Source organism: Dromaius novaehollandiae, chromosome 1, assembly GCF_036370855.1.
Source record: "Dromaius novaehollandiae isolate bDroNov1 chromosome 1, bDroNov1.hap1, whole genome shotgun sequence".
Classification (NCBI taxonomy): domain Eukaryota; kingdom Metazoa; phylum Chordata; class Aves; order Casuariiformes; family Dromaiidae; genus Dromaius; species Dromaius novaehollandiae.
The window spans coordinates 122164394-122178018 of record NC_088098.1 but is presented as its reverse complement, the minus strand read 5'-3'; the positions used below and the strand labels follow the sequence as shown (position 1 = coordinate 122178018).

The 13625-nt window shown below is 45.4% G+C and overlaps 1 protein-coding gene across 2 annotated transcripts in view; it reads left to right on the top strand.

Annotated features, from left to right (window-relative positions):
- The first annotated feature begins 2419 nt into the window (after window positions 1–2419).
- LOC112981985 (cystathionine beta-synthase-like) overlaps window positions 2420–13625 on the top strand; it is a 37851-nt gene continuing 26645 nt past the window's right edge. The window contains exons 1-2 of one of the 2 annotated variants that reach the window (XM_064525620.1): window positions 2420–8113; window positions 11709–11850. In XM_064525620.1, coding sequence (XP_064381690.1) covers window positions 11839–11850 — 12 coding nt within the window. In that variant the 5' untranslated portion in view covers window positions 2420–8113; window positions 11709–11838. Of the gene's footprint in view, window positions 8114–8143; window positions 11851–13625 lie in introns of those variants that run through there. The other variant, XM_026098035.2, reaches the window with a different exon arrangement.

Below are 13625 nucleotides of genomic sequence, written 5' to 3'. Positions count from 1 at the left end.
TCTTGGTCAATTGCTCAAATTAAATCAGAATGAAGGTGTTTTATATCTCTTAGACAAGCAAGTAAATCTCTTATCTCTTGATTTTCAGTCCACATTTCCTTACGTGGTCAGTGCTAGCTCAGCCCCATGCCAGTAACTTACAACCCTACTAGCCAGTTTTGCTGGTGCATTACTCCATCACCTACAGAGACTGCAGGGAGTTCTGCCTGCCTCAGGTGCCAGTGCAGATCCAACTGAAGTGCAGGAGGAACACAAGGCCATCCTGCTTACCTGCATGCCGGGTTTTCCTGTGGGGGCAGTGTTGACTTACCTCCTTGTATACAGGAACTGTTTTATCTTCAGCTTTATCTTTTTACTCCTGATCCAGTGTACCCTCCAGTGGTATGACTAATGCAGCAGGTGAATGATACATGAAACTTTCTTTCCCTTACACATCCCTTTACATTACTAGTTGAAACACTGTCCTTGTCTGCAGCAATTGCAGATTGTTACCTTACCTTCACCTTTTGGCAGTCTGCTAAAAAATAAAATGGTTCCTGATATCTCACTGTGATATGTAGAAGGCCAATGTCACTCCCAGGCTCACCGTTGCGGAGCAGGACTCACCATTTCAGCAGAGAGGCCAAAGGCTAACAAGGCAGGAAGAACAGGCAGCTCATGGGATCAAGTTCCACCAGTGAGTAGGCTAAAGGCATTCCTGCCCCAGCCTGCCCCTGCTTGGGGCACCAAACCACAGCTGTGGTGCTAAACAGGAAGCTGAACAAGCTGAAAAATACCCTAGCAAGGTGGACCAGGAACAGTTTTAGCCAGTACAGCTACCCACAGAAACATCCAGGGAGCCATGAGGTTAGGCTTGGGTGAGAAGGTAAGCTGGATGTGAACATGTTGCAAGCACTGAAAGAAGGTGTGCAGAGGTCCTGTGCCAGCCTCTCTTATCTGTGGCAGCACTGGCACTTCTCTCATTACAGGCTGAAGTTACTCATTACTTGCCAGTACAGTCAAAACAATTGTCCATTTTTTCCTGTGTTAATCTTACGCCCTTTAGTGAGTTGGATCTGTTTATCATGAGGTCAGATGAGCACTCAGGACTGTGATGGTTGGGGATAGGCGCACACAGTCAGGTGTGGCACCTCTTGCTTTTCAGGCCAAGGTGCTGATTAATTTTGCCTAAACTGTAAAGTGGAACTTCAGTGTTTCACAACAAAATGGGAGCCTGTGACAGATCTCCAGCCTGTAGCTTCCAGGCTCTTTTCCGAAAGTAGTGCCTTTTTCTGCCCACACTCTTTCTGCCAGAGCTCCTTGGCATGCCCAGAGGGTGTCCCAGTTGTAGTGGCCCCCTGTTTTGAGTGTTGCATTTTTGAAAAAGGAGGCAATGCTTTTCCTGGCAATTAAGGCACTGCCAAGTGGCACTGATAAGACTGAACTGTCCTCAGCTATGAAGGTGCCCCTCCTCACAGAAAATTACTGGGTGCAATCTGCTGTACTGGCTGTGGAGATAAACGGAGGACTTCAGTCCAGAAAGCTGCTTTACAAAAGCAATAAATTCTCTTTGGAAAAATTGTGTTGCTGATGGAGGTGCCAAGTAAAACTGGAATTGTTTCAGCTTTGTACATGAAATATCCTTGAAGGCATTCTTTAGTAAAAAAGGTTTACCAGAAATGTAACTTTGAAGAGGGAAGTGACTGTCAAAATGGCCATGGAAGGAAATCCAGGGTTTAGCCTTCCCTAGAGAAACAAATTCATCATGAAACAAAGCCAGCTTTCTTACAATGGAGGCAGTAGCTCCTCCAGGAGTGGGAAATGGACTTCTTTTCTGGGAATTAAGAGAGTAACTCTCTAGCAGTGGAGCTAGTCAGCTCCCAGTTTTGGGTCATGTCCTAAGCAGTGGTCAGGATCCCATTGCTTCTGGTGAAAAGCAGAGAACCACAGGGGTATAAGAGAGAAAAGGGCTCAGAGGATGACTTGCATTTGACTAGGGCGTCCATGAGGTCTGTAGTTGCATGGGTCAGAAGCCAAGAGTAATCAAAGCTGTCTCTTACTCAGCCTGGTCTATATCCCCATGGAGCTGCAAATACTGGCAAAACAGAGATTCATAGGAGAGGAGAGGTATCATCCACAAATGGCACCTCAACTCAAATATCAAGCTCCTGTGTGGTAGAAGGGGATGGAAAGAAGGACCACACAGCATGTGGGGTGAAATGGGGAGTCGGGGTCCTCTGGTATTACTCATGAGCTCAGCCAGCTGAAGCTGCACGGACTGTAAAGCTGAAAATGTGAGAAGGCTGTAGGTTCAGGGAGATGTAAACATGGTGTCCTATGGCATTGCCATCCCCAACTGTTTGCCTCAGGTTGTCAACTCAGAGGCTGGGGAGGGGATGGGAAATGAGGGACCTTGATATGGGGGGGGGGGGGAGGAATAGGAGGGGTGACCCCAGTGCAGAGAGGAACCCAGGAAACTAGGGACATGGCCTCAGTCCTGGACATGTGGGAAGGGGAACAGAATGAGGACAATGAGAATTTCTGAGGGAAAAATAGCAGCTGTGATGGATGCGTGCAGGCAAAACCCCTGCCAACGTGCAAAGAGTTTGGCCTACACAAGCTACGGAGAATACCAACCCCATCTACTCCAGGGTAAAATATATTCAGCAGGACTTCTGTGCCTTTCCTGGGACTGCCTCAGGATGCTTCCTGTGATTGGATTTCTCAGGCTGTGTTTCCTCCTACAAGCCTTCTAAGCCATTCTCCGCATGGTTTCCAAGATAGTGAGGGAAATGGCAGGCAGGCAGGTTTTCCCTGCCCCAGGTGCTTCCCAGGGAAGAGCAAGATGACATGGAGGCACAGGCCAGTCTGAGGTCCCAGCATCACTTGCATCTTACCCCCTTACCAAGCATATGCAGGAACTGTGGGCAGTGCAGGGTAAGAAACCTTGCTTTAAAGCATGACATCGTATTAGCTGTGATTGCAGCAATTTAAGCACCAAAGAAATGCCATCTGAAAATGGGATGGCACGTCTGTAACATGGGAATGGATTCAGGCCAGAAGCACCTCTGCTGAAGTTTTTATAATAGGATCCAAAAGTGAAGAATTTAAGTTCATAGAGACTCTTGGTATTTTAAGGCCCCTGGATAGGCGACTCCATATTTTGGAGTGCTGTGCACTCAGCTACCTCCACTGAGTTACTGGATAAAACCCATTAAAAAATCCAGGGCTACCTGAGAGCAGTGTATCACAGATCCTGTTGGTGCTGGCCTCTCCAGCCTTTGGAGGTTGGAGAGCTGATCGAGGAGGTGAGGTTCAAGGGGGTTACGGGTTGCCCATAGCAGAATCCACTGAATCACAATAGAACTGTTACTTGTTTTACTTGGAAATAAAGCACAGCAGTGGCTGAGGCCACTTGGTGGCTAAAAATCACAACAAATTGTTCAGCAGGAAGAGGTGGAGTGAGCAAGAGCCAAGGCTTTTTTTGAGGAGCATCTCTTCTGGCTTGAGGGTGCAAATGGATGAGTAACATTTCCGTGCCAATTCAGGATTAAATTATCTTTGTGTCAAGGCCTGCATGCCTTGCTGGACTCAAGGCCATCTCTGATGTGGCGCAGCCCTGGGGCCTTGGGTCAGCCTGCTGCAAGAAGGAGCTGTGAGAAGTGCCCTGGCCCCCTTCACTGGGGAGCAGCATTTAGCTCAGGCCCTCACCCTTGTCCCCTGCCTGAGCTACATTGCAGCTGTGTCCAAGCGCAGCCTTGCACCTGACTGCCACCACCAAGGCCCCCAGCTCAGCTTCAGAGCCACCTCATCCCCATGGCTGTGCCTGGTGTGCCTGGGCCCACAGTGAGCCCAGTCATTATCCCTGGCCTGGCTCTGCTTGCCAGCTCCACGCACTATGGGACAGGCCTGGGGGAAGGCTCCTGCCGTGCTGCCACCAGCGGCTCCCGTTCCCCAGTCTTGCTGGGTGTGTCCTGCATGCTGTGCCCCAATGCTTCCCTCTCCCTCCTCACTGCCCCCAGCATGTCCTCACCCTGCGCTGCCCCTGCTCTGCACCGAGTGTTGTACAGCTGCGCAGTGAACTAGATTGCAGACCAGGTCCAACTGGAACATAACTTTTCTCCCTGCCCTGCATTACTTTTTTAAGTGAAATCCATTTTCCCGGTCTGTTTTTCTAGGCATCTAGCCATCCTAAGTGGAGTGGACAGTTTATGGAGGGGATGGAAGGGGGGGGCAGGAAGGAGGACTAAAGGCTAGGGTCACTTATGTGGGTAGCACTGTTTATGAGATGCTACTGTATCAAACAGAGGCTTCTGTAAAGCAGGACCTACCTCATGCTTTTGTCAAGGACAGGAGAAAATGCATGAGGAGAGCCATGTGCCATGGCGAAGCCCAGCCACAGTTTTGCTCAGTGCCCAATTTTTTGGGTCACACAACAGTTGTAATGCTGGAGGATGGAAAGATTGTATAGTACCTGCAAGCTGGTGTGGCAGGAAGGAAAAATGCCAACCCATCTATGCCCCATTAGGTTATTTCTTAAGAAAATTCTACCTACTTAGGGGCAAAGCTAGGTGCTGTTCACACTGCAGGTTGACTACGCTTTTATTAGTGAGCAGTACAGCCTATCTTGTCTAAACAAATGCCTGCACATACTTCTTTTGCACCTCCGACTCTCAGGCTTTGGAAAGGAACCTCTTCCTTTAGTGGTGACCAGCTGGATTTCTACACCCAAGGAAATAGGGTAAACAGCCAGTATGCGTGCGCAGAGTGTCTCTGTACTTCATGCAAATTAATATGTACCAAATAGTTCAGATCCACTGGGAAAACGAAGGGAAGCCAATGTGCTTGTTCATGGTGGGACTGATGCATTTTGGACACATCTGGATTTGTGAATTTGCTGATCAGTTCCATGGGGCAAGTGCAGTGGTCTGACCTGCAAAGGTGTGGGAGATGCATGTGCCTTGGATTCCTTCCAGTTTTCTCATAGGAAATCTTAACAGATTTGTTCCTTCTCTCACCTATCTCTAGAGCATAGCTCTCCCTATAAGCACTAGTAGTGAAAAGACCAGCAAGGGAGACACATTAGGCACACTGAAAGTGTGACTGTGTGGGTTACACAAACAAATAGTGCACTCTTCTGAACTGAATGGGTGCAAATGACTTTTTCAAGGCAGTAATAAAAATGTGATAGTAGTAAAAACTAAATCATTTCTGATTTTTGGGCTGTAACAGGTTTGTCTCTGCTAGCGTACCTCACATGAAGAACCTTACCAAGCTTAGGCCATTTATGAAATGTGCCACTTCTCAGGGCAGTGGGGTCTAACCACAGGCAATTAATTTTTTAACTTTTTTTGGTTAGATTTAAATTATGCGGAGGATATATGTTCTCGTAAACTCTGTATTTTTGACAAATTACTTTTACCATTTTTTGACTGGAATAGTTTTTACATTTAACATGTTAAACAGGTAAAGAATATATTTAATAGCGAGTAAAATCTTTTTTTCTTTTCCAGTTTACCCCTATAATTCAGAACAGTCAGCAGGTACTGTGACCCAACTCACTTTCCCATTCAGATTGACTAGTAGGGGTTTTGACCCCACGTTCTTACAGCAATATGGCTTCATCTGAGGGGCAAAGAAAGGCCAAAAGCCAAAGAAGGCCATCCTGCTCTGAATTATCTGCTGGGCCTTCCCAGAACATTGCTAACCCCTTTTTTTCTGAAATCATACCAACCCTCACCATGTTGCTTCAATTGCTTTGAAAAAGCCACTTTGATTATTAAAATTCATGTGAGGGAAAAATATGGGAGGAGAAAACATGAACTTCTCCCTTCTTGCTACACTAAAATAAGGAATGTTTGAAAAACTGACCATCTCCTCTAGAAGAGAATCCATCTGAGGGATGGATCTGTGGTCATGAAAGATCTCTCCTTTCATGCACCCAGAAATAAACCCTGAGTGTTACATCCCTTCCAATCCCAGTGAGATGAGTATTGTGAAATTTCCTGTGCAAGGAGTTTTCCAGATGATACGTTAAAAGCAGATGCTCTCTCCACTGTGCACAGGTATTAAATCCTCTGTAATACCTTCTTGTGAGAGCAAGGAATTTTCCAAGTGCTGTATCATTCCCTTTGCCTTACCTTGTTTTTACGGCTGGCTGGCTGGTTCCCTCCAGTTTTGACTTTCTGGCCTAAGGTCACTACAGTTCAGTCAGCGGAATCCTGCAGGGTAAGAACTGCAATGTAACTGTTTAGATAAAATACAGGGCAGTGCAAGTCTGATGTGTAATAAAGAACTTTAGATTTGGAGTGTGCTCTTGTTTTTTTGGTTTTTTTTTGTTTTTTTTCCTTCCCTTCATTTTAATAGAGCTTAAACACACACAGAATGGCAAGATAAGATTAGATACCCATGAGCCGCATTGTTATTATATGCCTATGCTGAGATGTTCCTGGCTTGCTTGTATGGAATGAAAATATGACAAAGATGTCACTGCAAGCTCCAGCCAGCCTGCTGTGGACTAGTTTATCCTCTACTCATAACTCAGCCACAGACAAAGCATGAAAAACCACGCCAAAACTCCTGCTATCTTCAAGTGCCCTGGACAAGACTGGCTCTGTGCAGGCCTGCTCTACCATCCACATAAGACTGGTGTTTGCTAAAGAGCTGATAACCTCTCTAGACATGGAGGCTAGAAGTGGACACTTTCTTTCTGAAAACTAGAGTCATTCCAAATAGTACTTCTGGGGATGGTGGTGGTGGTGTTAAATATTTGAGAATTTGGATAAAATTTAGCTAATAGCTTTGCCTTATTAAAAAAAAAAAAGGTTCAAAGTTCCCAGACTTTCCATATAGTTTTTTTCTGCAGAAAATGTTTCCTTAAAAAAGTCTCCAAACAAAATATTTTATTTCAAAATGAGCTTCCCTCCCTCCAAACACACATACAAATCTCTTTTTCAGTTTAGGTTGAAAAGATCTTACATTCCCATTTCTTTCAGTTCGGGTCACTGAAAACAAGAATCTTATTTCTAAATGTGGTTTTACTTCAAGCATGTGCTGCTTCACAGGCTGCTTCAGAAGGCAGCTAAGAAGAGATGTCTGGGTTATTCTGTAACTGGAATGCACAGAAAACGCAATTCTTACTGAGGTTAGGATTATTTACAGCTTCTTTAAGAGAGACCTGCATAATCTATGTCACATCAGATAGCTCATGAGATTTTTCTGCAAGGGATTACCTCTGGCAATGTTTTCCAGAGATTTCATTTATTGCAAAAAGAGCAAAGGTAACATAATTCCTGTGCTAATACTTATAATTGTCATGTCTTTGAAAGGTTTAATTCCAAAGTAAGCATTCCAATCCACATTATTGTCACTTGATTGCCTGAATAGCTGTGAACGGTGTTCATGACAGTGTTGTGGGTAAGCATGGCCGCAGTCCAGGCCAGGTGTCTATGCACTGCGCCAGCTGCAGGAAGGAGCAGGGAAGGGAGGGTCCCACATTCCCCAGGGGCTCACTGTCTTCAGATAAATCTGCACCCATATAGTTTTATAATTGCACCAGCCAGCGTTTGGGAATCACTGTAGAGCTGCAGATGTTTGCTGCTCTTGGATGACTTAATAATAAAACAGTCGCGTGAAGAATCAGAGTTACCATGAGAAAAAGATAGATATGTAGGGCTGAAGACTAACCCTAGGTTCCCGAAGGACATAGAGAGTCCACATCAAGCAGCATCTAATTCTGTATTTCATTTATAGTATTACTTAGGCCTGATTCAGCAAAGCACATGCTGACCTAAACTAGAGCTGGATTTAGGCAGCAGTTTAAGTATGAGGCCTGAAATGAGATCAGAAGTGAAATTCTGAAAACCTCCCAACATTGACGGGGGATGGGATGAGAGCACTTGCAAAGATAAGCGTAATTAAAATTGAACAATAAATTGCTTATCTTATTTATATCCCAATCATTTAGGCTTGGAAAGCAATCAGATGCTGGGCATAATCAGGTACAGGGCAGGACCCAATCAGCACCTCTCCACAGAGCGCTCTACTGCTGCTCATTGGCGTTCTCTGTCACAAGGTTGCATATAAGTTCAGAGCTGAAGCACAGGGAAGGTACTCGGCTAATACACTGAAAGTGGTAAGTATGGCTTATCTATTACTGAGCATGCTTCTTTCCTAATGGCAAATTACATGGGAGCAGTACCTACTAACCAGATAACATTGTTATCATGGAAGGGCTTAAAAAAATAGGAATACTGTAGCGTCTGCTTCTGAGCCTATTCAAAGGTTGACTGTGATCCAGGGAGTGTCCATGTTTTTGGCAAGATCTGAATATATCTGAAAACCAGGGAGGTTCTGATTTTGCACCATAAGGTCAGTTGGGCAGTGCAGTAACTTGCCCAGAGAGGCTGTGCAGTCTCCATCCTTGGAGATTTTCAAGACTAACTAACTGCACACAGCTCTGAGCAGCCTGGTCTGAACTCAGTGTTGACCCTCCTTTGTGCAGGAGGTTGGACTGGAGACTTCCTGAGGTCCCTTCCAAACTGAGTCATGCTCTGATTTTGTTGACAAACTGCTTTTGCATTTGTCTTAGTAAGAGAAACACCATTTCTTTAAAATGTACTCATTTTTAAATAATGCAAGAAGATTGTATTTTGCTTTGAATGCGTACAGAAGTCTGGAGCAAGTCAGCATGGAATCCTTCTGCTCTGCTGACTTCTTTTCATTTTCATTCAGTCTATGTAGGACTATCTCAATTCTCTTCCCTTTGGAGTTATCAGTGTAGTCTGATAACTTAATAACTGAAATCTCTTATCTGCAAAGTACTCTATAAACATTAGCCTATGCTCTGTGTCATATGTTTTCATTAAGTGGCAGAAGGTGCAGAATTACGTGTCCTTATACCCTGTCTCTTGGATTGCGTCCCAGTTCCAGTCAGCTTGGGTTATTTTCCTGTATCTGTAGTCCATTCTGTGCTGTCTCAAGCTTCTCTATTTAACAGTCCTGCACTCTAAAGAGAGTAATGGGGCCATTACAGGATACCTAAAATAGATCATCTGTATTTGACAGCTGAGCAGATAGCTGAAGCTTCAGGCAAGGGCAGGAGGGGGATTTTGGTTTCAGCATCTGGGACATAGATAAGAGTTTCCATAATCAAGAGAGGACGTATCTTTGCTTTGTGATACAAGGTGACTTAAAACTGCATTGGAGGCAGCATGGGGAGATGTTTGCTTTGAATATTGCTCATCTCGGCAATCCTTGACTGCAGTCAGACTTTCTGCTGCAGTCCCATCCCCCTTTCTGTTCCTACTTACCACCCAGGGTGCACATTAGCACAATGTAACTGCTGAAACTATCAGCTGGGGAGTAGCTCATGGGTGTCATCTTGAGGCCTCAGAAAGATATGGGAAGGTCAAACTCCACCTTCCCTTTGGTACTAGAGCTACCGTTTCGGGTTGTCTACAGTCTCACACAGACATCACTGGGTTTCCTACACGTCAGGCAATTTTTTGAGGTTATCTTCAGAATCACAGTGTTTTTAGGCATATCTTAATTTAAATATAAATTCAGACCCGAGGGCACAGCTATGCAGAGATCTTAGAATGATCTGTAATTAGAAGGATATCTGTGAGGTCCTATCACATTATACAAAGAATTAACCAACCTTTACGTAGATACATGAGAACTCCTCCAGCAGTAATGAATATAAATGTTGACATAGTCAAGTGGCAGGTATTGTTTTTTGTTCTTCGGGCTTTTAGAAACTATATCTGTATCCACTTTGGGTGTCTGAATAAATGAAAATCCCATTCTCTGCATTGTTTTTATATTGGATGTTTAGGCAACTCAAGATAGTGATCAGGCTGTAATATTATTTGAAAAAGATGAACACCAGTAATGCTCTTCCCTCCATGTTTGGGTACCCTGCTTGGGTGGTACCCTGTTGCTTGCAGAGGCACATACAAAATCCTGTTTTCTTCACCCCAGCAAAAAGGAGCAAACTGGAGACTGGTTTCCTTGCGTTTTCCCCCCAGTGCTGGGCTCACCCTCTGCAGGCCATGCACGCAGCCCAGGGCCACCAACGACGCCGGCCCCTCACTGCCACCATGGCCCCTCGCCCACTGTGCCGCGGCCCCGCCTCCTCGCCCTGGCAGGTGGCCAGGGGCCGTGGAGGCCATCTCCATTGGGGAGAGAGGTCTCCTCTCCCTTCTGCACGTTGGGCAGCTGGTAAGAGAGGGACCCACACCTGGGGAGGAGGTGAAGCTAAAGCATGATCGTGTGTATGGGAACAAGCCTGGGCGCTAGGCCGTGTCCCAGAGACAAGGGCCCTTCCTGGCCAGGGAGCAATCTGGGGCTCCAGCTCCCAGGGTCTTTGTGCTGTCTGGTGGAAACCTCTGCTGCCTGTAAAAGAAAACGTGTTACTGACCCCAGCCTTGAACCTTTTTTCAGTGAATTCATTACCTGTCCTGCCCGCCATGCACTAGGGAGGTAGGCCTGGCCAGCGGCTGGTGAAACAAGCCAGCTGCCGCCGCTGCATGGCCCCTGCCACCATTTCGCAGTGTGACACAGGCGTGCACGCGCAGCCAGCTTTGCGTGACCCGTAACATGGCGATGGCTGCTGCAGCCTCACGGCCAGGCAGTGGCCACGGTGGGGCTGAGTGAGGCCCAGCGGCCCCGACTCACCCTGCGGACACACAGTGGCAGTTACAGCGGTTATAGCAGAGCACCCCAGAGCCAGGGGAGGGCCTCACGGGCATCTCGATTTGAGCCCCTTTCCCTCTCCTCCGATCCTGCCTCTCCACAAAATGGCGGAGACGGGTGTAACCAGGCCGTGGGGAGAGGGGAAAAAAAATACTAGTAAACTCTTGTTTGCCAAAATTTTGGTTGGTAACCAGTGACCCCAGTTGTGAAAGCAGGCTAGCTACGTCTGATATACCCCAGCTTATCGCTTCTTTACCCACTGGTGACTTTTGCTTCTTTTCAGTTAATTCATTAGGTAAACAAGGATTTGTTTGGGGACATACTCTCAAGGCTGACACAAATCCTGGCCTACAAGAAAACTTACTTTGTTTTTTTCTTTTAATCTCTCCCTAGAACCAACAGTTTTGTTGGCAGTGGGGGAAGAGCACAGAGAGGCAAAGCGTGTAGTATTGGACCCACCAAAGGAGCGCAAGCCCCTTTGGCCTGGCCACTCACTGTCACCAGGCTCCATATTTTGTTTTTACCATCAGGGTCACTGTGTCTGCTGTTCTTCAAGCCTCAGTCTCTGGGCCAGGTGACATCAAATTATTAGCCTCCATCTCCAAACAAGTTCTGGTGCCTCTGGCTGAAAAGAAAGCACAAGAAAGTGGAAAGAATGCAAAATCCCCAACACTCAGACCAGAAGGTCTATTTAAAAAAAGCAAAATGAAATGAAAATTGTTGTTTTCTTTCCTAAGCTGGTCTTTTGGTTTATGGAAGCTGAATTAAGCTTATTGTAATGCTTGGAGATGGCAGAAAGACTCATTTGTACATGGAGAATTTTTCTGGTGGGTTTGTTTAATACACTCGGGGCCATGCTGTCCCTCTGCTTCCCAGAGCAGACTGTGTACATGGAAACAGGCTGCAGAGGGTCAGAAGGGGAAGAGTAATGAGAAGAGGCAAGCTGGCTCAATGTCACATACCATTTTAAAACTCTGCTATTACTTGAACATCAGTGTATTATTAATCATCTCCTTTTTCTGTGTTTCAAGGATACCCCAGCAGCCAGAGCGAATCAAGAAACCACCTAGAAAGCAGTGCCCTGCCCTCAAGGAGCTCCCACCGTGCTGCTTTAGAGAAGACGCTGCAAGCAAGTGTAGCCAGTAAGCAAGCAGAAGAAGGATGGCAGAAATGGTAATTAAGGTTGCTTTTGGTCTCATGTGCTGAGTCACTAATTATGTAATCAGGACCCAGCCATAACAACTGTGCTGGCTGCTTGCCATTATTAATCAGCTGTGCTTTGTAGGCATTACAGTCAACCCGGCTATCAAGAAGGGCAGGGGAGTGGTTTTATGAACTGGGATGAAGATGATGCTCCACCTGTCTGTTAGCCTCTGCTGTCTGTGCTGCACGTGTTGGCTCCAGCGTCCTCCTGTCTGCTGCCCTCATTACCTCCCCTAGATGACAGGCAATAGCTAGAGTGTGTTTCCCACACCCCCTTCTTCTCCATGTGGTGGGTAGGCCTGTTCCTCCCACCAGCAGTCCTCTGGATTTGGAAACGAGGTATTTCTTCTTCAGATCAATGGAAATCTGGTTTGGTTCTATCAAATTTCAAAATTAAAGCTCTGTTCTCGTTATACTTGTTCTAATTACAAAATGTACCACCATAGCAGTATAAGGCAGAATATGCTACAACAAGAAGATAACACCAACTTTCGTGATCAATCTAAGTAAGACATAAGTCTCTGACCATGACTTTACTGAGCTGCAAGGTCCCTTAACGGCAGCTGAATCAGGAGCAATGCATTCCATGAACAAACCAGAAAAGAGACTTCCAGTTACCAAAAGCTTCTTTCTTTTCTCCATGCGGCTGACTCTTTTATCACAAAAGTGTGGCTGATGAATTGCAGTTGTCCAAATCTTTTTGCAGAACTTCATGGCAAACACAGCCAGGCTAAGAAACTGATTGCAAGTGCTGATTCCATAAAAAGGACCTACAAAGAACACCAATAAGAAATAGATGTTGCCATAGTGAGTGACATCAAAGGTCTATGTAACCCTGTATCCTGTTTCTGATATTGGTCAGCAACAGATGTTAAGAATAAATTATAAGACCAGACTCATCCTTTTCTCTATATATGCATCACCAGCAATTTACTGTCCTCTCATAATGCAGGTACCGCTATGACCAGTGTGTTTAAGAGTCACTAATGAACTTTACCTTTGTGAGCTTGTCTAAAACTTTTCTCATTCCCCTTTTACCTCCTTTGCTTCTATAGTTGCTCCTGATAACTTCATTGTGCCTTATTATTTGTTTCTGAGGAAAAGAAATATTTCCCAGCCACCTTCTTTAGATGTTCCAGGATTTACAGCCCACTCTCACTACCAGTGATCATTTTCAGTCTGAAGAATCCTGTTTTATTTAAGCTGCTTTACTGTGGAACTTTTTCTGTACCCCTGAGCACCTTTGTTGCCCTTCCCTAACTTTTTTGTTTGTATAGATACTCTTTTTTTTAACTTTTAATGAACACTGGTACCAGAGCACAGGTGTCCTTTGGCCCTTTGAGGCCTGGCACCACAGTACAAATTTTCTCAAATTATTGTTGGATAGTCTAAGACTTATCTATGATTTCTTCACTGTTAGAGTGAAAAATATTCCTCTTGGCCAAACAGTTAAATACAGAATGCCAAATTTTCAAGTGGTGGGATGCTTCAATGTGCATTACAGCAGGGGAAGACTTACTGGAGATGGCAGTCAGGAGATGTTTTGTTATAGTGTGAAACTCTATACCACTGTGCTATGTATACAATCCAGTATACCAACGCTAGACATGTGACAAAAGAGCAATTTCCACCTCTTTATGCAGCTCTAGAACTGAGTTTTTTGCAAATTGGCCATCTTGCTTTCACAACCAAAGATGGAAGTCATTTCTTTCCTGTGACAGATGTTGCACATGTGCCTGCATACA